The 26,798-nt window shown below is 39.3% G+C and overlaps 1 protein-coding gene and 1 long non-coding RNA gene across 6 annotated transcripts in view; both read right to left on the reverse strand.

Moving 5' to 3' along the window:
• zgc:113232 (uncharacterized protein LOC541546 homolog) overlaps positions 1-8,923 on the reverse strand; it is a 49,381-nt gene extending 40,458 nt beyond the window's left edge. The window contains exons 1-6 of one of the 5 annotated variants that reach the window (XM_055163479.1): positions 8,847-8,923; positions 8,461-8,514; positions 5,374-5,427; positions 4,990-5,043; positions 4,551-4,604; positions 4,149-4,193 (exon numbers count right to left, since the gene is read on the reverse strand). In XM_055163479.1, coding sequence (XP_055019454.1) covers positions 4,149-4,193; positions 4,551-4,604; positions 4,990-5,043; positions 5,374-5,427; positions 8,461-8,502 — 249 coding nt within the window. In that variant the 5' untranslated portion in view covers positions 8,503-8,514; positions 8,847-8,923. Of the gene's footprint in view, positions 1-4,148; positions 4,194-4,550; positions 4,605-4,989; positions 5,044-5,373; positions 5,428-8,460 lie in introns of all 5 variants that reach the window. The other 4 variants (XM_055163478.1, XM_055163480.1, XM_055163477.1 and 1 more) reach the window with 4 other exon arrangements.
• A 2,333-nt stretch (positions 8,924-11,256) lies between these two features.
• LOC129411751 (uncharacterized) lies at positions 11,257-12,192 on the reverse strand. Its single transcript, XR_008633435.1, has 3 exons — positions 12,058-12,192; positions 11,395-11,448; positions 11,257-11,311 (listed from the first exon to the last, which is right to left on the reverse strand). It is a non-coding gene; the product is annotated as an uncharacterized LOC129411751 (long non-coding RNA).
• Between the last annotated feature and the right edge of the window lie 14,606 nt (positions 12,193-26,798).

A 26,798-nucleotide genomic window follows, 5' to 3' on the forward strand; every position in this document is an offset into this window, starting at 1 on the left:
CTACTACCACTACTACAATCTCTACCACTACTACTACCACTACTACAATCTCTACCACTACTACAATCCCTACCACTACTACTACCACTACTACAATCTCTACCACTACTACTACCATTACTACAATTCCTACCACTACTACAACCACTACTACAACCCTTACCACTACTACTACCACTACCATTTCTACTACCAATACTACAATCCCTACCACTACTACTACCAGTACTACATCCTTTACCACTACTACCACAGTGACTTTTGCTTTGAGCCGCACATTAAGTCGGTGACTAAATCTGTTTTTTATCAAATTTAAATATTGTCATAATCAGACCATTTCTCTCTCCAGCCAGTGCAGAGACTGTAATACAGGTTTTTATTACAAACCGTGCTCTCCTTTCTGGATTTCCAAAGAAAAATACTGTACTTTAGTAACATCTCCATAGTCCGCAGCACAAAGCTGACAAGAACCAGACAGACAGCACATCACCCCAGTACTGAAGTCTCTGCACTGGCACGTGAGCAACAAGATAGACTCCTTTTACTGGTACTTTTAATGGTACTTTTATTGGTTTATACAACTCTCTCTCAACTGTCTTTGTCCTATTTATTTATCTGATCTGCTTTTATTATATGAGCCCTTCGGACCTCAGAATGTCATCTTTAAACTGTCCCAAGAGAGGTGAGGTGACGTTCAGTTTTCACAGCCCCGTCTATGGAACAGTCCACCTGAGGTCCTGAGGTCCACTGCCAGTGTTCATATTTTTAAAAAGAAAGTACTTCTACTACTACCATATTACACTGTGCCTCTTCCTCTTTGCATAAGACATTCATTTGTTTGTTTTGTGAGAACTTTGTTTACTGCGTTCTCTGGTACTCCCCTTTTGCATGAGCCAAACCCTGTGGCTCTGGCGGTTATTCAAACATTTATATTATGATCAGTATGCACTTTAATATTCATCACAAGCAAACGTTTAAACACGTATTCAGCCATGAGCCATTTGGGCTTTGTGCATTTTTCACTTATTTTTGCTACTAAAAACACTACAATAAGCACACACCACAGACACGAGGAGAATCTTATAAGACTTAAAATCTCTAATTGCAAAAACTGCAGTGGGATCTGTCTGTAGACCACAGGGTATAAAGTTGTGAGCGCGATGTCATCTGCTGTTTCCTCCCTGAGTAAAACAACTCACTTTGAGACACTTAAGTGTTCAAAGATCAGAGCTCTGCACTTCTAGTTTAGATACAAGTCAAGTTATTTTTATTAGTGAAATGTGGTGCAATACTTCAGATACATAATAAAAGCTTGGAGATAAAGTTCAGAGTCACTACAGCTAATCTGCAGCTTCAGCTCGATCTGTGCACTGTGTGGATGTAAACAGACACATAAGAGGAAATACTCTCACCTTTTTACTTTCAAAGAACATCTCAGATGGGATTAATAGGAGGGGACTGGATGTCATTATTTGTGGAGGACAATTTGTATTGATAATGTGGATGAGATGCTGAAGTTTAAATTTACAATGTTAAAAGAGGTGAGGAATAAACCTTCTCATTATTTTCTCTATATCCTGAGTTTGTATGTTGCGTCTCTGTGTCCATCTCTCCTCTGCCCCTGACGGTTAGTTTTATTGGCTGTTACTGTAGCATGATGTTTGGTGATTATGATCTGACAGAGCAGCTCAGAGTCAAACTCACACCACAAACATGATGAGCACACACACATACACAAAAGGAGCACAGCGGCTTCAAAATCGCACATTAAGACAAAAAGTTCGGTCACACCTCGAGGAGAAGCAAATCTCAAAATTGAGCAAATTCTCCTGTAGTGTGTGGCAGCCTTTAATCTAACTGTGTCTAATCTAAGCTGCCTTGGTGACATCACACAGACAGGTGTTTCTGATACAAACACCTGTCTGCAGGGGTGGGGTGTGACTTGTGGATCTCTGTTAGACCAATCACATGGTCCCTTATATCTCCAGATCCTAGGGCCTGACGCACTTGAAAGCCAATAAGAGGCTTGCGGTGTTTGCAGTGTCGCGCACATGTCCTGCACCTCGGCTAAAAACTTACTGCGCATCGAACTTCTGCCAAACGCAAGAGCTGTGATTGGTTAAACCATCATGAACAGCTGATTAAAAGAGCTTGGAACAGCTAAAGTATAGCACAGAAATGTCTGCTTATGAACCTAATGGGATTGTTTATTGCCAGAGTAAAGAAAATTAAATAGTTTGAATTCCCACAATGCACCTGCACCCTGATGAGCTCTGCAGAAGTTTGTGTGGTTCAGGTCTGTGTCAGGACGTCAGCACTAAGCTCAGCAGGACACGACATGGAACTGTAAACCAGCCTTCAGCCTCCTACACCTCACTCTCCCCTTTAGTCCTCCAGACCCAGAATCCAAAAATCAGTAAAGGTGAACTGTGTAACTTTTTGAGTGAGGTCGAAGAAAGTGAAAGTCTTCTTGGCTGACAGGTTCGCTGACACAGACCAGTGGATTGTAAAGTGATAAATCTCTTTGGAAATTTCTCAACACTCATACTGAAAAGTAAAAGTGAAATTCATGCTATGCAATGAGATAACACTTCTGTAATGTCACATGGAGATCAGGTAAATGATCTCCATGTGACAAAAAGTATGCTGCTTACACCATAACATGTTTCTACATCCTTCTTCACCAGAGTCATAGAGATGTTACGGTCATGTGTCTTGTGATGTGTCTTTTCATAAAGACTGAATGAGAACCGGAGCAGACATAAGATGTGCATGTTTTCAATTAGTTTACTATGAGATTAACAATGGAGCATCACATTTGGACATAATATGAACTCAGTGTTTGTTTTGCTATAAAAAAATAAATAATTAAATAAAAAACATACAGTACAGCTTTAACTTTCTTTTTTAAAGATGATGCAGTAAAAGATGCATTTATTTTGTTGACATGTAAACGTCGACCTGAGGATATGAGGTCCTCAGCGAGTGTTCATATTTTTAAAAGTAAACTCAAAACTTCTTTTCAATTTAACTTTTAATTGAAACTTTTATGTATATTTTTTATTATACTATTATTAATATTGTTGTTGTTGTTGTTGCTATAACCTTTAGGAGCTTTATGTTTGTCTAAACTGCTGTGTATATGGATGAGACACTGGGGTGAGGGGGGCGCTGTTGTTTTGAATCATTCTCATTTTTCTATTACAGGTGAAGCACTTTGTGCTACATTTCAAATGTATGAAAAGTGCTACACAAATAAAGTTTGATTGATTGATTCCTGACTCACTTGTGGGTCACAGGGACTTCTGTAGGTGCATTTTTTGTCTTACGGTCAACACAGCTTTCTGTATTTTTAAAACACAAATGACAATATATTTCTCCCTTTACTGTTGGCAGATATCAAAATGGTCAAAAATAGGGACACCTGGGACATTTCTGTGTAAAACTGGGACAAATCAGTGGTTTTGTATAAATCTGCTGGGACAGAGGATACAGAGCTCAACCCTGAGACTGTCCCGGGTCAATAGGACGACTGGTCACAGTGTACTGTGGAAGGTCCATCTGAGGACAATGATGTGGCAGAAATGCTGGACTGTAGTCAACACGAGCTCAGACATCACATGGGTTTTTTAAGGTGCAAGGCCAGAGAGGATGGAGACACATTTAAACTATTGCAGAGAGTTTCAACAGTTACAGGTTTTGTTTTGCTCAGTCACTACAGAGTCATGCCTGGTTTTGGTCTGAGTCATGCAAATAGCTGCTTCTTTCACACTGTTGCACCATATACTGTACATTTTATATTTTGACATTTTATTTATATCCAAATCCTGCTGTAATTACTATTTTACAATATATTTTACTCATTAACATTATATAATATTATATAATATCTAATTTACTACTGTTTTTTAAAGGCTCACTATAAGGAAGTTCACCACCTGCTTCTTTCTTTTCATGAACAGAGCTGAGCAGTAAACAGATGTTGATTAATTACTTAAGAGTTTAATAAGTGCTATTTATCATCTGACTCATTTATGCAGGGGTTTACCAGCACTATGAGTAGTATCGTAAATATTAAAATACACGCTGTAATTATTGTGCATGTAACAACGAAGTCGAGTCATTACATATATGTTTTTTACACGTACCTGTTCCCCAGTCTCCCCTCGACCTCCGGGTTCACCTGGATACCCCTGAACACGAGAAAAGAAGTAAACCATCAGAAATGAACTTGAACTGATGTAACAAGAGTTGTGGTCACAGCAGCAGCAGCAGTAGTATATAGTAGTAGTAATAGTAGTAGTAGTATTAGCAGCAGTAATAGTAGTAGTTGTAGTATTAGCAGTAGTAATTGTAGTAATAGTAGTAGCAGCAACAATAGTACTAGTCGTAGTATTAGTAGTAGTTATTGTTAGTAGTACTGCAATCCGACACTTCTAGTTGTAGTATTTGGACAAATACAGCACTACATTTATCTTAATATAAGACGGGTTTAGAGGAAATAACTTGTGTGGTGTTTTTATTTAAAAGGAGTCAAATCAGTTGCTCACGTTGTATCCTCTGTCGCCGATGTCACCTTTGAACCCCGGAGCTCCACTTTGACCCTGCAAAACAAAACCAAAGAAAGTAATTCACTGTTAACACAAAACATCATTTTTCCAAAACATGTCAAGGTCTGCGTTAAAAAGAACCTGTATTTGGAGACACTACGTTATAATGTTGTTTCCTCATCACAAACAATTCAAGATAAAAGGAGCTGTTCACTTGAAAACTCCCACTTCATGACATCACAGGGTGGAAAAGAGCATTTTGAGCTTTGAAGATGTAGACAGACTAATAATAAAGAGTTACTCAAACGTGTGAATGAAACAAAACACAACTCCAGGTGTGTTTTTGAGGAGGGAACAGTATTATAACGTAGGTTAAAGCTGAAGAATCCACTTGGTGTTATATAGGACCTTTAAATATGAAATAAATATTAGATCTCACCTTTTGTCCTTCTTTGCCCTGTGGACCCTGCTCTCCCTCGTTTCCATCAGAACCCTGAAAGAATAACGAGAAGTTCATTTGGGTTTAAAAAAAAAAAAAATCACAGAAGAATGTTTATATTTAACAGATCTTGTTCATTGTAAACAGTTTGCAGTGGTCCAAAGTTCTTCTTCACTTACCTTATGCATTATCCTATTTACTCACCAAGATGAGTTTATAAGCACTTTTTACAACTTTTTGGTCATTATATTAAAAACAACAAGCATGTAGTAGAACAACTCTGCCTCCGTGACGACAAAGACTGGTGTAGCAGCATGAATCTCACTAAAGTCAAACCACAACTAAATGAGAGATTCCGTGTTTAAAATCCATCATTTCTTTTACCTTGACACCTTTGGGCCCCTTTGGTCCTGAGCTTCCTGCGTCTCCTGCTCCGCCCTGAAACAAGACGAGATCATCACCAGAACAAAGCACCAGAAGTTAGTACTGTATTTAACCTGAGTTCTAGTGTTGTTCTTAGTGTTTTACTTGTAAATGGTTTAACAGGACAGTCACTAAGATAAAGATTCTCTTTTTAAGGGAAGAGCCTATTGTTCATGATAATCACCTACCCAGGCACAGGTAGAACATGCAAACTCCAGACAGAAAGACCCTGCACCGCCCAAGAATCCAAGCCTGGACCTTCTTGAGGCAAGAGAGCTAACTGTCCAATGAGGTTCATTTGGTCTTCCAATAATGTATGCTGTTAGGTTCTTTTTCAGACCAAGAGTTAGTTTTCATACTTGACAGTTCGGACTGTGCACTAGTGGTGGAAGTCTGTCTCCACCAGTAAGAAGACAGCACCAAAACCCGTTTAAATCAGCTGACTGGACACGTCACAGTAACATCATGTGACCACTCTGAGGAAGAGCGCAGTGAAGCACCAGCATAGCTGTGGGACAGAGCGCCTCAGGAAGACCGCAGGGAGCAGTCAGGTCAGGTATGAAAACAAATTCTAAAAAAAGAACCTAATAACATAAACAAAAAAGCGCTAATCGCTGCGCCACTGTGGACTAAACCAGAACTAAACCAGGACTATGCCGGGACCTAGTCACAGAGTATAAACTGCATGAGTCAAACTGAGTCATTATATCTGCTTCACAGCAGTGTTTAGGTTTCTTCATGAGAAACAAGGAGTTTGCTCTTTACCAGGAGCTGTAGCAGTAAACCTGCTTTAGTCCTGCTTTAGTCCTAGTTTACACCTGGTTTACACCTGGCTTACACCTGGTTTAGACCTGGTTTAGTCCTGGTTTAGACCTGGTTTAGTCTGGGTTTAGACCTGGTTTGGTCCTGGTTTACACCTGGTTTAGTCCTGGTTTACACCTGGTTTAGTCCTGGTTTAGACCTGGTTTAGACCTGGTTTGGTCCTGGTTTGGTCCTGGTTTAGTCTCTTGTTCTTGGGGATGTAGAAGAAACTTCTCAGACGCAAAAGAAAAAAATCAGTTCTGTCACTGGACAAAAGTTTTAGAGTGAAGCAGTTTCATGATGAAGTCTCCTGAAATGGTTTTCACTTCACACCTGTTCCTCAGGGTCAAGAAATGCCAAAAGTGCAAAACTGTGATCAAAGCAAAAATCTAAAAATAACTTTGGAGTTATTTGGAGTGTTTTTTTTTTCACATGTGACATTCATAGTTTGAGGCTTCAGTGAGGATCGACAGTGTAAATAATCAAGGAAATAAAGAGAAAATAGACATGAAAAAGTGTGTCGAAACTGGTGGTGTGAATTATAATAACTGAAATAGAGACTTTGAAAATGACAGGTGTGGGACAGAGCGTCTCAGAGGAGCCTCGGGTTCAGACAGATGCACCCTGATCTTAAATCTCAAAGATCTAAAATCACAACAGATGTAATGACTCTGCTTGAGTCATTTTACCCTGTAATACCCTGTAATCAGTGTGTGTGTGTGTGTGTGTGTGTGTGTGTGTGTGTGTCTGTGTGTGTGATGTGGTGATGGTGGTCTGGGGAATTCCAAACCAAACCATCCAAACTATGACTTGCAGGGCATAATCCAGGACTAAATCAGGATATGAGTGAGTGTGTGTGCGGAAGAGGGATGGAGAAGTTTCTTTTCATCCATTCTCACGTGTGATGTGGTGATGGGGGTGTGGGGGACTTCCAGACACTTGGATCCCTTTATGTGAACCAAGTTTTGTCTGGAACACTGGTTTAAAAAGGCCATTACACCTGAACCTGCAGCATCTGTCACACACTGAGGACACATAGTTCAGTCACAACAGCACATTTTGAAGTGTGAACAAATATGTACGATAAACAATAACATATACATAATATTAAAAGTACCTCATGGCACTAGCACAATAACTCTAAAGCAAGATTAAGATTGTAATAGAAAAACTATTACAAACATATTATAAAATATTACAAACTGGTTCTAGTCGTAGGATCTGGCAACCCAAAGTGAGGAGCTCATTCTGCTTTCTGATTGGATAAGCAGCTTAATAACCAAACTTTAAATGCTCAGTGTTTTTGTAATTGTGAATAAATCAACATTTTCATAAGAGTCGTATTTAGTCAAATTCATATTTGATTTGACAAAAACAAGGTCTACATCAGGACTAAACCAGGACTAAACCAGGACTGAACCAGGACTGAACCAGGACTAAACCAGGACTAAACCAGGACTAAACCAGGACTGAACCAGGACTAATGCTAATACTACTACTACAACTACTACTACTACTAATAATGCATCAGTTTTATATATGGCTTTTCTGGACACTCAAAGACACATTTCAGAGCATTCACGCCATTATTTCACTCCACACTCAGTAGTGGTAAACTGGGGCAGACTGATGGAGGTGAGGCTGCCAATCACCACAACCATCACTCACACACACTCCACTTTCATACTAGAGTGAAGGACACAATGACAGTTTATGTGACTGGCGCCCCCCTGTGGCACCTGATTTTCCCAGTGTCACCCATCCAAGTACCAACCAGACCCGGTCCTGCTGAGCTTCTGAGATCTGATGGGATCAGGCGTTGACAAACCAGTATGGCCCTGACTAAACCGGGACTAAACTAGGACTTGAACCAGAACTAAACTAAACCAAACCAGAACTAAAACAGGTCTAAACTGGCTCTTTGTGGTGTAATATCTGACTCAGTGTGTGCGTGTCAAGTTTTGTAAGACTTGTGAAATTTAGAAATTTCGGATGTGGTCTAATTCTGTTTGACTTTCATTTGCATTTTCATACATTTCTTAATAATGAAAATTTATTCTCAAATATTTTATCTATTCTCAAACATTCTCTCTCTCTATATATGTGTGTGTGTGTGTATATTATAAATATATATATATATATATATATATATATATATATTTAATATTTATATTTATATATTTATTTATATTAAATGAAATGCTTAATTTTTTTTTTCTCTTCAGATTTTCAGATTTAGCTTCTCACCGTTTCTCCTCGAGATCCCACTCCTCCACGAGGTCCTTCCATTCCCAAGTCTCCCTGAAATGTAAAATATAATGTAAGTGAAAAAGGCCAAATACAATGTAGAGCAAGTAATAGTTTTAGAAGAATGCTCATTTTGCTCTAAAATATCCCAGATGCCCCAGTGCTAGAACTACTGTCATTACAGGGAGTATTACACGTCTGTGGAGTATTAACTGTAACACAGGTCACATATTTAAATCACCATGTTCCTTTGATTCTTTTGTTCTTTATTCACCCAAAACAACATGTTAACTTAAGTTAATAACAATAAGTAATAATAAGAGTCACTTTCATTTCTGACGCTCTGATTCTCCCCTCCCTTTGCTCTCCAAGTTAAGTTACTCCACCTTCAGACCACTATTACAACACAATCAGCGTTGCTCCCACTAATGAAACTCTCGCACATCACATCAGGTTTGTCTAGTGGCTGTGTAGTTTTGTATCATGTGTTTGTATATTTATGGAGAAGTGTCATGTGGGAGCATGAGTGATGTAGGTTTGTGGGTGGAGCCTTGTACAGAATCTTATATCTAACCATAAGGAGGGTTTGAATAGAGCCCGGGAGAGATCACTAGATTACTCAAACATAATACAATAAGGATTGGTTAATTACATCTGGTACAGGGCCTTTCATTTACCTTTACTCCCAGCACTCCTTGTTCACCTGGATCTCCCTGGAGGCCTGGTTCTCCCTAAAATAAAGTCAAATCAAAAGAATTACAGTATTTCTAAATATTCCAGTTTTGTGACATCATTGTTGTAGTTTAAATCTCACCATTCCTCCAGTGAATCCAGAGCCCCCCTCCTCCCCCTCCAGACCTGGGTCGCCCTGGAAACAAACAACAAACATATTAGTATGATCACTACACATTCATTAAAGTCATCACAGAAATGACTGTAACAGAGCACCTAACGACATCACAAAGTGCAAATGAGTGTGTTGAGTTAAATATGAAGTGGGAGCCTAACAAATATATCATACATGAAATAAGAGCTGAAAAACCTGTCACATTTTATACCGTGGTCAGAGAGAATTCTCATTATTTTTGAATAACTGAACATTAGGCTGGTTCATCGAACATGGTCAAAAAAAAAGTTTCAGATCACCTCGATTAGAACTCTGCATTAGGTTTCAGCATCCAAAAGATGATTTAGGAAGAAATTTGGAAGAAAAAGGAGATGTTGTCGAGGCTGCTCAAGCAGTATAAAGTCTGCTGGAAATTTATTAATTTTGTGTTTTCAAGTAACTTGTTTCTAAGCAACTTTTATAGACTTTCTAAGTATTTTTAAGCAAGTTTCAGTTTGTGTTTGCAGAATTATTCAAATACGCCTTATTTATTTGTTTCTGTATTATAGTATAGACCCTACAGGGCAATTTTCAAGTGTCTTGAGCAACCTCTAAAGATTCAATCATTTGGATAACATTTGGACCCAAATATTTTGGAATCAAATGCAGGGTTCTATTCTAAAAAAAAAAAAAAAAAAAAAAAAAAAAAAAAAATTGGACCACCCTACTGCACATGTAGTTCCGGCAGGAGTTCTGTATCACTACACTATGAGCATCACCAAAGAAACAGGTAAACAAATGAACTGCTGTTGGGAGGTACTAGCTTCAACTAAAACAGAAATAACTAATGCTTCAAACATCCACAGACAAACAAAAAGTTCAGGTTTTCAGTTGGTGGGAGCCAGACCCTGGTATAGGCAGATTAAACAACTCTGAGCAGTGTTAGTCGGCATGGAGCTGTTCTAGACCACAGAAAAAAAGATGATAATAAAAGCATCTTTTTTCACTTTGGTTGTGTTTATTGGCTGAAAAACATGCCCATGCCATACTGCGAATGGGCTCGCATCTCCACAAACCTGACTCTTATATGAACTGGCCTGGATGAGGGCCTTCTTCTGCTTGTTTCTAATGTTGTTTCTTTGTCTTTAATGTTCCACATGTCCGTGGAGAATGTATGACTTCAACTTTCTATTTCTGTGCACTGAAGACTTTCCAGACTGGCACACCAAGACTTTGGGTTTGTTTAGACTAAGACTTAACTTTACTGATCCAGAAGGGAAATGAAAAAAAAAAAAATACATATAATAAATAATAAAATAATACATTCAAAATAAGGGTGAGTTGTTGTGCAGGTGTAGGGAGTATTATCTGTTCCATAAGGGTTAGTTGTGCAGTTGTAGGGAGTATTATCTGTTCCATAAGGGTTAGTTGTGCAGTTGTGGGGAGTATTATCTGTTCCATAAGGGTTAGTTGTGCAGTTGTGGGGAGTATTATCTGTTACATAAGGGAGAGTTATACAGTTGTAGGGAGTATTATCTATTCCATAAGGGTGAGTTCTTGTGCAGTTGCAGGGAGTATTATCTGTTCCATATGGGTGAGTTGTTGTACATTTGTAGGGAGTATTATCTGTTCCATAAGGGTGAGTTCTTGTGTAGTTGTAGGGAGTATTATCTGTTCCATATGGGTGAGTTGTTGTACATTTGTAGGGAGTATTATCTGTTCCATAAGGGTGAGTTCTTGTGTAGTTGTAGGGAGTATTATCTGTTCCATATGGGTGAGTTGTTGTACAGTTGTAGGGAGTATTATCTGTTCCATAAGGGTGAGTTCTTGTGTAGTTGTAGGGAGTATTATCTGTCCCATAAGGCTGAGTTGTTGTGCAGTTTTAGGAGACTGTTTATCCAAAAATTTACATTGTGCATCTTCCAAATTATAATGTGTTTTTCCAAATAAAAGCCTCTTAGTGCCACTCACCACTGGTCCTGGGTCTCCTCTGCGTCCCTGCACTCCTTTGGTCCCTTTATAACCCTAAAAAACAACAAATGGAAAATTAAAGTATTCAAGATTTATGTTTTTTAAAGTTTAAATGTAAATTCAAATTCTTCTCTCACCTCTCGTCCCTGCAGACCGGGCTCTCCAGTTTTACCTTGGAATCCTCTGAAACCCTAAAAGAACAAAACATGTCACTGATAATGAAAATAATACACAAAATTGACTCTTGTCAGCTTTTAGCCAGTTAGAATGTTGTTACCTGCTTAAAAACAGAGCTGGAGTTGTGTTTTGTTTCATTCTCACATGTTTGAGTAACTCTTTATTATGAGTCTGTTTACATCTCCAAAGCTCTAAATGCTCTGTTCCACCTTGTGATGTCATGAAGCAGTAGTTTTCAAGAGCACAGCTCCTTTTACCTTTAGTTCAGTGGAGATTGGGACTTCCAGAGCTGAAATGATCCAAATGATTCTAGTGAAGGTCTGTGGAGTTTTCTTGTATTACCACATGACATCACAAGGTGGAACAGAGTGTTTCTGAACTCAGTCTAAATGTGCAGGTTTATGTGTTAAACATGAATGAAACAAAACACAAATCCAGGTGTGTGTGTGATGAGGAAACGTCATTAGATCAGACATTTGTGTAACATGGGCCCTTCAAACAGAGCGTCCATAAACTTTCTCTGTCGTTTAATTAACTTTATTTATTTTAACCTTAATAATTACCAAGTAAAAACAAACATTTAGAAGGTTGTTTTATGGCAAATGACTGTGGTATACATTTACATCGAATCATTTTGATAAAGATGTGTGAAAAATCCCTCAGTTGTCCTGATAGAATCTATGGCAAAGGAAAAATTCAATTTGTCAACTGGACAAAAGTTTATTTGGTCAAAAACATTTCGTGGCTCATCCAAGCTGCTTCTTCAGTTCTGGTGAGAATGCTGATGGACACTTCTTATATCTGTCTGAAGGGAGGAGCTAACTACCCTGAAAGTCCTCTGAAACAAACAAACCTACCTGTTGACAGTTTCTGTTTGTTATTTAGGCCTATTCAACTTGCACTGAGTGTGGGCTGTTATTAGCAGAGCCAATCAGGGTCATAATGGAGCTTCCACACGTCTGGACCTGCCCGACTGCCTCTGTTGTTCTCTTGTTTGTTTTGATTTAGGTTTGAGGATGGAGTTGTACATAGGAGATAGATGACATCTGAGTCTCCATTTCTGTTTAGAGAAGGATTCTCTTTCTTAACAAAAACAACCTCTTTAACTCTCCTCTCAAACCAATTCTTTTCTCTGGCTCAGATCTGTACCTCACTGTTCTCAAAAGAGACGCGCGACAAATAGAATTTCTCCTTTGCCATTTTGATAAAGACAACAATAACAAAAGACTTGTACTGTAAAGAGTTGTGGTGTTATAGCGCCCTCTACAGGTCTGTAAATGCATTCTTAACATCACAAACAGTTAAAAATAAACCAAGACACCTCACTCCTTCAGGAGGACATCTGTTACAAATACATGCTACTGCTGTGAAACTGGTGAAGTGAATCAAGATTTAGGGGTGTAACTGTGTAAATCAGTCAATTATATTAAATTAATCAGTTATTAACAAAATTGAAATTCTGATAAAATTCTATTACGTGTTTAGAAAATAGCATCTAGTGAAAATCGTTCAAATGGTTGAGAAACGAATCATATTTAAATGACACATTTAGTTATTGTTTTTAGGATTGTGCTGCTGAGTTTTACTTGGAATTTCTTGATTTCTTAAATGTGTTAAATGAATGTAATCACCAAATTTTCATAGATGGGAGCAGCTAAAGTGAATATTGATACATACGTTTTTTTCTCCTTCCCACTCATTTTTGAGAAATGTGCTTTTCTGTTTTTCATAATGTATATGCAGAATGTATGATTATTGTTTCTCTCTTGGCACAAACTCAAAGTAAAAATGAATCCATCAATCAACACTTTGCAGTGACATTACGCTGGGGGTGTTCTACATGTATGTGAATGGCAGAATGTTCAGCAGGTGACACAATGCACACATAAGGAAACAAAGATGATCAAGTTTTTAGAAAAAATCAAAACAAACAAAATGGATTTAAAGAGCAAATTTTCAACAGTCTGTGATCAGTGTGAGTGTTCATGGTCCCGTTTAGAAGTTTGATTTTCAACACAAAGGTGAGAGTCAGATCACCTGATGTAGTTCCAGCTAAATTTTTGACCGCAATTGACAGCCAGAGCACGATCAAAGCTCCGCAGGACTGTCTCAGGGACGTACAGACCTGGCTGAGCACAAATTGAACTGAATCTAAATCATAAAAAAACGAGATTGTGGTGTTTGGACAAACTAACCCACTGCTTGGGCAGAACAGTGTGATTGTTCCTCTGTCCTGTTGTCTCCTGCAGTGAAGAATCTTGGGGTGATTGTGGACTCCATGTTCAAACTGGACAAGAACATTAGCTCTGTGATTAAGTCCAGTTTCTTTCAGTTGAGGCTCCTCACTAAAGTAAAGCCCGACCTCCCACGGGCAGAGTTTATAAGAATGATCCATGCTCTCGTAACATCACCTGGACTATTGCAGTTCTTTGTATGTGGGGTTAGATCAGGGCTCCTGCAGCGTTTACAACACGTCCAGAACGCTGCAGCTGCACATCACACCTGTGCTCTGTGACCTGCACTGACTCCTGTCTCATGTCGGGTGCAAATAAATTAAAATGCTATTAATTGTTTTCAAATGTTTGCACTCTATGGGTCCAGTCTGTTTGAGGGAGTTACTGCAGCCCTGTCCTCCACCCAGAGCCCTGACATCAGACCAGCTCCTGTTGGTCGAGCCCAAAACTAATCTCAAGACGAGAGGAGACAGAGGCTTTTCTGTGGCAGCGCCCAGACTGTGGAGCAACCTTCCTCTTCCTGTCAGATCCTCTCAGTCTGGAACGCAGTTTAAGATGAGACTAAAAACTCACCTCTTCTCCCTGGTGTTTAGTACAAGCGAGTCTGGTTATCTTGGTGTTTTTATTGTAGTTTTCACTTGTTTTCTGTATATATGTTTATGTAAGTGTTTCTTCTATTATGTTGACTTGTATGTGAAGCACTTTGATCAGCTGAAGTTGTTTTAAATGTGCTATAGAAATAACCCTCTCCAGGCAGGTGTTGCAGATTTGCAACAGTTAAATGCCATTTATGTACTTACTCCATATTCATATATTATGAGCCTTTTTTAACTCAGGAGCCTTTTTTCCCATCCATGCTGATCAACCTGAACAATGCAGACTGTGCAAGAATGACTACACACAAACAGCCTACCAGAAGTGCAAAGTACTTTTGTTGTTTACAAAGGATAAAAACTGTTTCTTGGAGCACCACGTGAAAAAGTGATATTGTTCTGCCACTGTAAAGCTGTTACACTGTGCTTTATGTTTTCATTGTTAATTGAAAAGTGGTTTACACATAAAGTTAGCGTTCATATCATTTTCAGTCTTCAGTGTTAATTTACCACACCGAGCCAATACTGCAAATCTGCAACATCCCAGAACACATTGGATGTGAAGGTCTCTCAAAAAAAGTCAGGATTGTATATTACTATTCCATATGATCATTTTCCCCAAATATCAGATTTTTCATGATACTAAAAATTAATTTGAGCCTGAGAGGGATAAACTTGAAATGAATTGAAAAAAATCTGTTGTTAATGGTCAGTCTGTGTTGAAATAAAATCTGATTAAAGCCTAAACAGAGCCTCAGATAGAGCAGTGCCTACAGTCAGCATCACACCCCAGAGAATGTTGATGACATCAGATGCACAGTAAGAAGTTCAGATGCAGATTTGTGTTGTAATACAGTGAGTCACTAATAGAAATGATCAGGTTCAACATTTGTGCATTTACTTTTTAGATATTTCAACAAAAACTACAATGTAATCCACAGGGAAGTGACTCTGGTCCCCTCATCATCACATCAAACTTTGATGGCCGTGACTCTTGGGCCTCATGTTGGAAAATATTTAGTTTTTAAAATATGTTCCATGTTTTTTAAATCTTACTTTTGGTCCATTGAATCCAGCGAATCCCGGCTCTCCGTTCTCACAGTCACACTCTGTAGGCCCCTCCTCCACGTTTCCAGACTGCTCCTCTGAAGAGTCCAGCTCCACCTGCAGGACACCACAGGGATTACACTCTGCTCTAAACCATCACACACAACATAGATGCAACCACTGAAATAAAAGTAATGAGTTTTAGTAATGAGTTTTAGCCTGTTTCACCACTTTTCCACCTTATCATTGCCTGATCTCGTCTCTTACTCAGAACTAAACATCACCAGGCCTGGACTTGGACGGGCGACCGCTCGGAAAATCAGGTGCTATAGTGGGGCAGGAGAGGCTCTGGTTCAAACTGTTGTGTCCTTAAGCAAGACACTTCACCCACATTGCCTACTATGAAAGTGGTGTGTGAATGTTGGTGTTTGTCGACGGTGCAGATTGGCAGCCTCTCTTCTGTCAGTCTGCACCGGGGCAGCTGTGACTGTGAGTGTAGAGTGAATGAATAACACTCTGTAAAGCACTTTGGATGTCTTGAAAGCAAGTACTTAAATTTCAGCCACTTGTGTTCACACTTGTCCAGTTTAGTTCTGGTTTGATGTTGGTTTAGTCCTGATTTAGACTTTGTTTGGTCCTGTTACAGTCCTGGTTTAGTCACTGTTTAGTCCAGGATTAGTTCTAGTTTTAGTCCCGGTTTAGTCAGAGTTTAGAAGTATGAACACAGCCTCAGTCACTTTTGGAGTTACATTCACAAAAATGTAATTGTCAGTTCAAAATGAATAAGGTACATACTGAAGACACACTGTTAAATAGAACTTTAGTTTTGGGGCTGCAGATGAATGGATGTAAATTCATGTGTTTCAGCTCCCAATTTACTGTATTTTCCGCACTATAGGGTGCACTCATAAGCCTCCAACCCCATCAAAAAAAAAAACGATTGCGCTCCACAGTCCAGAGTGCCCTATACACCATTCCAGTCGGGTGTCCCAGCACGACTTCAGTAAACTACAAAGCCGCAGCGCCCGCAGAACACACAAACACACACGGAGCAGACAGCGACCGCACAGCAGAGATGCACAGATTGTGGTTACAGCCGCGGCGACCGTAGTTAAACCACGAGTTGGGTGAATGACGTGATGAAAACTAATATTTTAATTAAATTCTTGCGGGTGGCTGTTTAACTACTCAAAAAAAAAAAAAAAAAAAAAAAAAAAAATATATAATATATATTATATATATATGTGTGTGTGTGTGTGTGTGTGTGTGTGTATATATATATATATATATATATATATATATATATATATATATATATATATATATATATTATTTATTTATTTTTTTTTTTTTTTTGAGTAGTTAAACAGCCACCCGCAAGAATTTAATTAAAATATTAGTTTTCATCACGTCATTCACCCAACTCGTGGTTTAACTACGGTATATATATATCAGTATTGCACGTGGATCTATGTCTGCGGGTGTAAACAAACACACGTGACTCTGTGGTGTGTTCAGGGACAGTAGGACACACACACTGACAAATGACTCCGCAGATAAATACTGATGTGGAGCCACATATTTGGACATTTATCTGTCTGTAAATTGGATTAAATGAACAGAATGTAGAGAGTCTAAGATTTATAAAGAGGTATAACATGCCCACGGGAAATATGGGCCCATATCAGCAAACATATCAGCCGATAGCCAATATGCTTCCAGGTGCTCATATCGGCCGATATATCGGTCGGGCTCTAGTTTAAACCTCTACAAATGTACATGTTCTGAACTACATGGGATTCTTGGTGTAGTTTAAAGTTCAGATTTTAGTCTCAAATGTGAATATTAAACTTCTGAACAGGTTTAAACATACGGTGTAAAGCACAGGTGTCAAACATGCGGCCCGGGGGCCAGATCCGGCCCTCCAAGACCTTTAATGTGGCCCTTGGGTGATTTTCAACTAAAATATTTTAATTCTATTTTTTTATTAAAATATTGTTAATTTTCTGTGGTGTTTATCACAGCAGCGTCTCCAGCGTCTCTGTACGTGGCCCCTCCCACCAGAGCAGCACAAATGAAGACTTGTCTCTTTCCAAACGCTCTTAAAGGACGATCGTTTTGACTGTTGACCGTGACACCCTCATCAGAAAAATGTCCAACATGAGAAAAGTGGAGCCGAGTGCAGGATTTTACAACAAAAATTGACTTATTCCTGTTTACATACAAGTTATTGTTAAAACATTGTGTTGAAATTGAATTTTTCTTCAAGTTTCAGGTTGTTCATAATATTATATTATTATAATAAGAAAGAGTTCATCAATTAAAAAAGATTTCTGTAATAGATTTGTGTTTCTCTGCACAAATATTTGACGTTATTGTTATTTTTGGGGTTTATATGACATGAGTTTTCTGATCCTGCCCCTTTGGGATCAAAGTCGGTTGGATACGGACCCCGGACCAAAATGAATTTGACACCCCTGGTGTAAAGTGTAAAAGTGAGCACCTGCATGGTCTCCTGGTCTCGTTTGGCTTGGTGGGCCTCTGCCGTCGTAGCAAAGGGGAAGACTTCCTCTGTTATCATGGTAACGCGTGTGGGGCGGGGGCCAAAGCGCTCAAACTTTCGTGGCGGTGGGGTCGGCTCAGGGGGGTACTCTGCAAAAAGAGCAGACAGGAACTGAACTCATAACCTCTTTACTTTAGCGGAGGAGACAGGATAACCACTCTGCCACAGTACACTGCAAACTTCTCTGATCTGGCCAAGATTTTCAAACTTTATATCAGGTATTTCATCTTGTTTTCAGATTTATTTTCTACTTACTACTTCTGAGATGCTTCATTCTTGTCTAGAAGTCGTTTATTTGAAGAGAACTTGTAGTGAAATGATCTTGCTGCATGAACACATCATTTCAACACTTTTAAGTCATTCTTTTTTCTTTTTTTTAAGCCTTTTTTTGTATGTGTTTGAAAATTGTAATACATTTATAGAACAAAACAAAACAAAAGTGCAGACCACAACAAAACCAAATAAAATTAAATTCAGAGCATCTAGAGTAATCAATAATTATCTATCTTGACAGTATTAACATATCGAAGTCAAATGATCGGCCCATTTCCTCCAATACCTATTACATTTAGCAGTAGAAAGTCTCAATGAAAATGTCTCTCCATGTCATAAATTTCGTTGACTACTTTGATCCAGTCAGTCCAGGTGCATCTTTACACAACCATTTCCTGGTAACGGCTGTCTTTGCTCCAGCCAACAGTATTGACAAAAGATATTTGTCTGATTTCTGTATTCCACATGCAATATTACAAAAAAAGACTTCAGTAAATCCCAGTGATATTGACAGGTCTAATCTGAATATACTTTGAATAGCTTTTATCACCATCGTCAAGTAGGATGCGATCTTAACACAGTCCCAAAATATGTGAAAATGCCATGCTCTGACATCACCACAGTCTCCTCAACACCGAGCCATCTCTGGGTCATTACTCTGCTTACTCTTAATATAGGGTGTAACAAAAAACATACAGTAGTTTTCCATGTAAATTCCCTCCAAAGACCCGAGCTGGAGGTGGTCATTGCAGTTCTGCACATATTATACCAGTCAACCTCAGATATTGTAATATTAGAGTCTTTTTCCCATGCTTCTTTAATATATATGCTAAAAATGTTCTTTGATGCTTGTAGACATTTGTAAGCAATGGTTATTTGTTTCTTAGGAGCGTTACCTTTGCATGCTTCTAGAAAATAATTTACCAGATCTCCCTCTTCTGCAGGAAATTTAATTTTTCTTTTGAAATAATGTCTCAACTGGAAGTATCTAAAAAGGTCATGTTTTTCCAAATTGTACTTGTCTGAGAGTTTCAAAAAGCTTTTCAGCACGCCTTTCAGTGATATAGACCAATAACCAGTAATACCATTTTGAGACCATTGTTGAAATCTATTTTCTGTTTTTGCTGGTAGAAATTTTGAATGAAATGCTGGCCAAAGTATTATTTTGGCCTTTTGTTCAGTATTCTTGTTTTTAAGTATTTTACTCCAGATATTAATTGGTGTGTTTATCCATAGTGGCAATAGTTGTGAATCTAAATGTATTTTTATTAAAGGTCGATCACCAAGCATAGATTGTAATGGGACATCAAAGTACGACTGGTCAATTTCTTTCCATTTAGCGTCACAACTTTGGTCACACCAATTTATCAAGCTGCTTTATAGTAACTCTCTAGACAAGGTATAGCTAACCCATCTTCCTTCTTTCGTAATTGTAGAGTCATTCTTGATAGATTTAAGTGTTTCTAGCTTACATTTTGGCAAAGACTTTTTACAGTGTAACACAATGAGACATGCACACTCCACTCAAGGACTAAACCAGCACTAAACCAGGTCTAAACCAGGAGTCTAACCCACAGTCTCCTTATGGTTTTACCTGGATGAGGAGCAACCAAACTGTCTATTGCAGAGCCTTCATAACTGAGGTCTTCTCCTGTAGAAGAGAATAGCATTATAAAAAGGTTGTATACATCATTGTTTCAGACTTTTTGACCATCTTATCATAGTTTCTTCTCAATGACCTTCTAGAGTTGTATTCAGAGTGATTTGTTCATGTTTGAGTCATCTTTAATTGCTTATTTTCAAGATGCTTTTTGCCGATCTCCCCGTTTTCAGCTCCCCGGTACACGCCCACTGTGACGTACATGCTTCATTCTCCAGTTAGATTTTCTTAATGGGTGATACATGCAGGATTCAGCAGAGTCACAAAGTCATTTTAGACCAAATGTTAAAAAACACTCTGCTCTAGTGTGATGAGCAGGTATCCATACTGTCCTACAAATGCACGCTGTAACATCAGGTCTGGTCAAAAATGAGTTCATGTTTGTATGTGAGACTTCTTTATCATGGGAATAAATATCCTGAAAAAAATGTAGCTCAAAATTGACCTTTGACCTTATTTGTCTGTTCCTGTATCTGTCTTTGTATCATGAGCCAAAAATAAGGAGTCGTGTAAAGACAAAAGGCAGAAACTGTGTATGTTTTGTTTGTGATTTTAGTTCACAAATATATTTTATTTTCAAATCCAACCTCTCCCCTCCTTCTTTTTGTTCTGGTCTTGGCTCACGCTCTTAACACATTCAATAAATAAACCTTTGTATTTAGTTATACTTCAGTGATCTTTAAAGTGAAAGTATTTCATGTATTTATTCATGCACATACTGTACTAAAGTAAATAATGATCATGTCAGTTTCTGCCTTTTGTCTTTGCATGACTCCTTATTTTTGGATCATGATTCAAACACAGAGAACAGGAACTGACAAATAAGGTCAAAGGTCTCTGGCCGTACCGACTTGTAAAAGCCTGAACCTGTCAGATCTCAGGAGCTCAGCCGGGCCTGGTCAGGACTTGGATGGGAGACACTGGGAAAATCAGGAGCCACAGGGGGGCGCCAGTTACAAAAACTGTTGTTGTATCCTTAGGCAAGACACTTCACCCACATTGCCTAGTATAAGTGTTGTGTGTGTGTGATGGTTGTGGTCAGAGGGACTGATGATGCCGATTGGCATAGCAGTCGTGCTTTTGTCAGTCTGCCCCAGGGCAGCTGTGGCTACAGTAGTAGTTTATCACGACTAGGTGGCGTGACTGAATAATGCTCTGTAAAGCATCTTTGTGACAAATGCCTTTGAAAATATAACAAATATAACAAAACAGAAACTTAGAAGAGTTTTACACTCTGGAGAGTTAAGCTCTTTTGCCTTTGTAGAGCAGAATAGGAGGAGCTCACAGCATGAGGCGCTCTGTTGACATTTACAGCGATATCACTGGGCACCACAGTTTTCTAATGCAGAAGTCAGTGGACTTGTTTCATTTTAGATCAATATTGTGATTCAAAATGTTTCACTGTTTAGAGCACACACTTGTACATTATATCTTCTTTAACATGTAAACCACATTCAAATGCAGTTGTGTGTCAGACCTGAGTGGTTTCCTGAGTTCTGGTCCTGGCAGAGAGAAGACGAGACACAGAGGAGCAGGAGCAGCCAATACACAAGCCTCATCTGAAACACACACAACACACAACATGTGAACATCTTTTACAACCACATCTGACCCATCTGGACAATCACTGTGCATATACAAAAGACAAAAACACTGAGCTGGACTTTGCATTAAATTCCACAGACCTGACTGTGTGACCCTGTGACGCACTTTAAAGAGAATATATTTTATGTATTTTCTGATCTTATAATCTTATAATCTAGTTTCCTCTTCACAAACAGACCTGGAGTTGTGGAATAAACCAGGACTAAACCCGGGCTGAACCAGGGTCATACAGAGACAGAGTTTCAGTTTGGACAGTGGTTATATTACAGTGTTTGTCTATATGTCAGTCGTCTGTGATCTGAGTCCAGCTCAGAGCAGTGCTGTTGTATCATTAGTATCTTTAGGTGAGTGTGTGAATGTGGAGTGTGAGTGGTGTTCAGAGGGGCTGATGGCACATATCAGATGCCTCTCTTTCATCAGTGTGCCCAGGGCAGCTGTGGCTACAGGAGTTTACTACAGTAGAGTGTAAACCCATGTGAAGCATGCTCAAAACTCACTTTCAAAATGTAATGCCTTATTATTATTATTTCAGACAACAGAGCTGCAGTCACCAGACAGAAGATGACATCACATCATAAGTACCAGGCAAACATCTGAACAATGTGACATATTTCAGTTTCTACAGCCCAGTACTGGCTCCCAGAAACCAGAACACACAGAAAGAGCAGACAGACAGCTTCAAAGTGTGTTCGATTACAGTGTGTCAGAACAGTGTGAACTTTGACAGTGTGTTCAGGTGTTTCAAATGGTTCATGTGTTCTTCAGTGAAAGTGTGCATCAGTTTTCCACATTTCACAGTGTGTTTGTTTCAGTGTGTTCAGTGTGTTCAGTGTGAACTCAGTGTGTTCATGTGTGCACTCAGTGTGTTCAGTGTTTCAGTGTGTTCTCAGTGTGTCAGTGTGTTTCAGTGTGTTCTTCAGTGTGTGTGTGTTCAGTGTGTTCTCTCAGTGTGTTCAGTGTGTCAGTGTGTTCAGTGTGTTCTCAGTGTGTTCAGTGTGTTCTCAGTGTGTTCAGTGTGTTCAGTGTGTTCAGTGTGTTCTCAGTGTGTTCAGTGTGTTCTCAGTGTGTTCTCAGTGTGTTCAGTGTGTTCTCAGTGTGTTCAGTGTGTTTCTCAGTGTGTTCAGTGTGTTCAGTGTGTTCTCAGTGTGTTCAGTGTGTTCTCAGTGTGTTCAGTGTGTTCTCAGTGTGTTCAGTGTGTTCTCAGTGTGTTCAGTGTGTTCAGTGTGTTCAGTGTGTTCAGTGTGTTCAGTGTGTTCTCAGTGTGTTCAGTGTGTTCAGTGTGTTCTCAGTGTGTTCAGTGTGTTCTCAGTGTGTTCAGTGTGTTCAGTGTGTTCTCAGTGTGTTCAGTGTGTTCAGTGTGTTCAGTGTGTTCAGTGTGTTCAGTGTGTGTTCAGTGTGTTCTCAGTGTGTTCAGTGTGTTCAGTGTGTTCAGTGTGTTCTCAGTGTGTTCAGTGTGTGTTCAGTGTGTTCTCAGTGTGTTCAGTGTGTCTCAGTGTGTTCAGTGTGTTCAGTGTGTTCAGTGTGTTCTCAGTGTGTTCAGTGTGTTCTCAGTGTGTTCAGTGTGTTCAGTGTGTTTCAGTGTGTTTCAGTGTGTTCAGTGTGTTCAGTGTGTTCAGTGTGTGTGTTCAGTGTGTGTTCAGTGTGTTCAGTGTGTTCAGTGTGTGTTCAGTGTGTTCTCAGTGTGTTCAGTGTGTTCAGTGTGTTCAGTGTGTTCAGTGTGTTCTCAGTGTGTTCAGTGTGTTCAGTGTGTTCAGTGTGTTCAGTGTGTTCAGTGTGTTCAGTGTGTTCGTTCGTGTGTTCAGTGTGTGTGTTCAGTGTGTTCAGTGTGTTCAGTGTGTTCAGTGTGTTCAGTGTGTTCAGTGTGTTCAGTGTGTTCTCAGTGTGTTCAGTGTGTGTTCAGTGTGTTCTCAGTGTGTTCAGTGTGTGTGTTTCAGTGTGTTCAGTGTGTTCTCAGTGTGTTCAGTCAGTGTGTTCAGTGTGTTCAGTGTGTTCAGTGTGTTCTCAGTGTGTTCAGTGTGTTCTCAGTGTGTTCAGTGTGTTCAGTGTGTTCTCAGTGTGTTCAGTGTGTTCTCAGTGTGTTCAGTGTGTTCTCAGTGTATTCAGTGTGTTCTCAGTGTATTCAGTGTGCTCTGAGTGCGTACACATGCACATCAATAACCTGGTTATGATCGGGTTTTTTGAGTATCCCGGTTTCTTAATGGTGCATGTATAAGCAGTACTCTGGTTTCAGTATTAGAAACCGGGTTACTGTAGCTGGTTTATTCCGATAGTAACCGGGATACTTGTGGCATGTAAACGCAGTACCCCGGTCACTGCAACATAAAGTTGAGTGCGCATGCGTCCAAAAGACACTTTCCAGCAACAGTAGTGACATAAATAAATTGACCAACAAATAAAGTGACCTGTAAAAAAGAGCTGCGCTAAACCTGCACATGTGCAATCTGCACTTGTACGACCTGCACTCGTGTGATCGCGGAAAAACTAAAACATGAACTATCTCCTATACAACACACGCACAGAACAGACTCACCATCATTAGCACCTCTGCTGTCACAAAAGAACACACATAATCCACAGAGTCGTGTCATTTAGTCCAAAAGAAGCTGAACCACATCAGCGGCACAAGGAGCAGTTGTTTTTATCGCCGCTAACAGTTTATGCTAATTAGCGATGTGGTCTTAAGTTTCGTTTCTGTAAAACGTAAACAAATGTGATCAGAGCTGAATGATCTGATCAAACGGGCTGATGTGTCTCTACAGTGGTTCTGGTTTATATGTTGTAAAGTTGAGTTTATTTATGCAGAAGATTTGAATGAAGAATCTGTTGGTTTGATGTGTGCAGTGGATTGTGGGAGATCTCGTAGCTCCTTAGCTTCTTATGCTAAAGGAGCTCACGGTTTGTATTTTTCCTGGTTTATGAAATTGATTTAAATTCATTTTTGCGCTTCTGCATTTGTAAGATTATGTCAAGAAACCGAGATACTCCATTTGATCATGTACACGCGGATATGAGTGTCCTGGTTTCTCAGTGCTCATGTAAACACAGTAACCTGAATACTGACAGAACCGGGATATGACGAATAACCGGGTTACTGATGTGCATGTATACACACTGTGTTCAGTATGTTCAGTGCGTTCAGTGTGTTCAGTGTGTGTTCAGTGTGTGTTCAGTGTGTTCTCAGTATGTTCAGTGTGTTCAGTGTGTTCTCAGTGTGTTCAGTGTATGTTCAGTGTGTGTTCAGTGTTCTCAGTGTGTGTTCAGTGTGTTCAGTGTGTTCAGTGTGTTCTCAGTGTGTGTTCAGTGTGTTCTCAGTGTGTGTTCAGTGTGTTCAGTATGTTCAGTGTGTGTTCAGTGTGTGTTCAGTGTGTTCAGTATGTTCAGTGTGTGTTCAGTGTGTGTTCAGTGTGTTCAGTGTATGTTCAGTGTGTGTTCAGTGTGTGTGTTCAGTGTGTTCAGTGTGTTCAGTGTGTGTTCAGTGTGTTCAGTGTATGTTCAGTGTGTGTTCAGTGTGTTCAGTATGTTCAGTGTGTGTTCAGTGTGTGTGTTCAGTGTGTTCTCAGTGTGTGTTCAGTGTGTTCAGTGTGTTCAGTGTGTGTTCAGTATGTTCAGTGTGTTCTCAGTGTGTTCTCAGTGTGTGTTCAGTGTGTTTTCAGTGTGTGTTCAGTGTGTGTTCAGTATGTTCAGTGTGTGTTCAGTGTATGTTCAGTGTGTGTTCAGTGTATGTTCAGTGTGATGTTCAGTGTGTGTTCAGTGTGTTTCAGCGTGTGTTCAGTATGTTCAGTGTGTTCTCAGTGTGTTCAGTGTGTTTTCAGTGTGTGTTCAGTGTGTGTTCAGTGTGTGTTCAGTGTGTGTTCAGTGTGTTTTCAGTGTGTGTTCAGTGTGTGTTCAGTGTGTTCTCAGTGTTCTCCGTGTGTGTGTGCAGACTTCTTCTCTGCTCTGCTGAGCCTGTGGAGTCGGTCTGTTTAAATAAAACCAAAGTGGAGTTTAAGTGTGAAAAACAGAAACCTGCTGCGGCCCAAAGGAGCTCCAGGACTCTGTGGTAAAGCTGCACCTTTGATTCACTTTTATTTAAAGCCACACTATGTCACTTTTTTGCAAATATAGACTAACATCAAAACATGTTTACATTATGAAGATGTTCATTGTTCACCTATGAAAAAACATAAGAATATGATCCATACTGTGGGTGGGCTTGCATCTTCACAAACCTGACTCATATCTGACCTGTTTCTGTTTGTTTCCATGGAAATGTTGTTTTTTTGGCTATAATATTCCACAGTATGACATTAAAGGATCTACCTCTGTGGAGAATGTTCCAAAAGTGACGTACTGTTGCTTTCATTAAATATCAAAATACAATCTGAGCCACTTTTAAATGTTCTTTTATTGTTTGAATCAATCTACGTGAAACTGAATTACTTTGAATGGGAAATTAGGGGAACAGTTTTTTTTGTTTTGTTTTTGTTTTAATATACACACCAATATTGTCCTAAAACATGCACCATAGGTCAAATGCTCCAGCTTAGATAGTCCTGATGAAGATCTGGAGATGGTCCCACTGCTCCTGACACGTTTAACCCAGAGACACTGAAGGACGGATCAAAAGCAGAGGACACATTTTCCTACGGGGACAAAACCACTGTATGTACAAGTGTTAGTGGAGGTGGAAAGTCAACTGCAAGATTCCATGGAAATAAAAAGCTAAAACCAGACTTTACAACATTCTCCATGGAGGAGCTTTCTGCCTTACTGTGGAATATTATAGCCATGGAAGTCTGCATGTTTTTCTGTTTTCCTTTGCAACTCAAAAAAACTCAACAATACTGAAAAAAACATGCTTTTGTTTTAGTCAGTTTTTTAGGCAAAAGAGTTCCATTGTGGAGCTTTATTTATTGTTCGGAGTTTGTTATAGTTCACCTCGAGTCACATAAATCTTAAAAGCTGCAGTTCTTAATTCAGTGTCCAGTGTTCTGATATGTTTAGGATTCTTTTGTTAGTTTAAAGTTCAGATTTCAGTCTTCTCTCAAATGTAAATGCTCCTGGACTGGTTTAAAATGCACACTCTGCCCTACTAATCTCAGTTACACATTTTCTTAAATCCTTCTGGACATTCAGTGAAGTTGGTCCTACCTTTAGTCAAGGCTGAAATCCAAAAACAAAAAAGAGAAAGGGTCAAAGCAGGAGGGATTATCCTGAGTCCTCTTCAGCACATCATTCCAAATTTAATCCACTTTTTGCATATTTAATCCAGAAATGAACCAGGACTAAACCAGGTCTAAACCCAGGTCCAAACCAGAACTAAACTAGGTCTACAACAGGTCCAAAATATAGATGGAAACCAGGGGAAAAAAGCAGGACCAAGTCAAATGTAAACCAGGACTAAATCAAA

This window comes from Boleophthalmus pectinirostris, unplaced genomic scaffold (genome assembly GCF_026225935.1).
Source record: "Boleophthalmus pectinirostris isolate CB_2022bp ecotype Guang Dong unplaced genomic scaffold, ASM2622593v1 HiC_scaffold_6, whole genome shotgun sequence".
Classification (NCBI taxonomy): domain Eukaryota; kingdom Metazoa; phylum Chordata; class Actinopteri; order Gobiiformes; family Gobiidae; genus Boleophthalmus; species Boleophthalmus pectinirostris.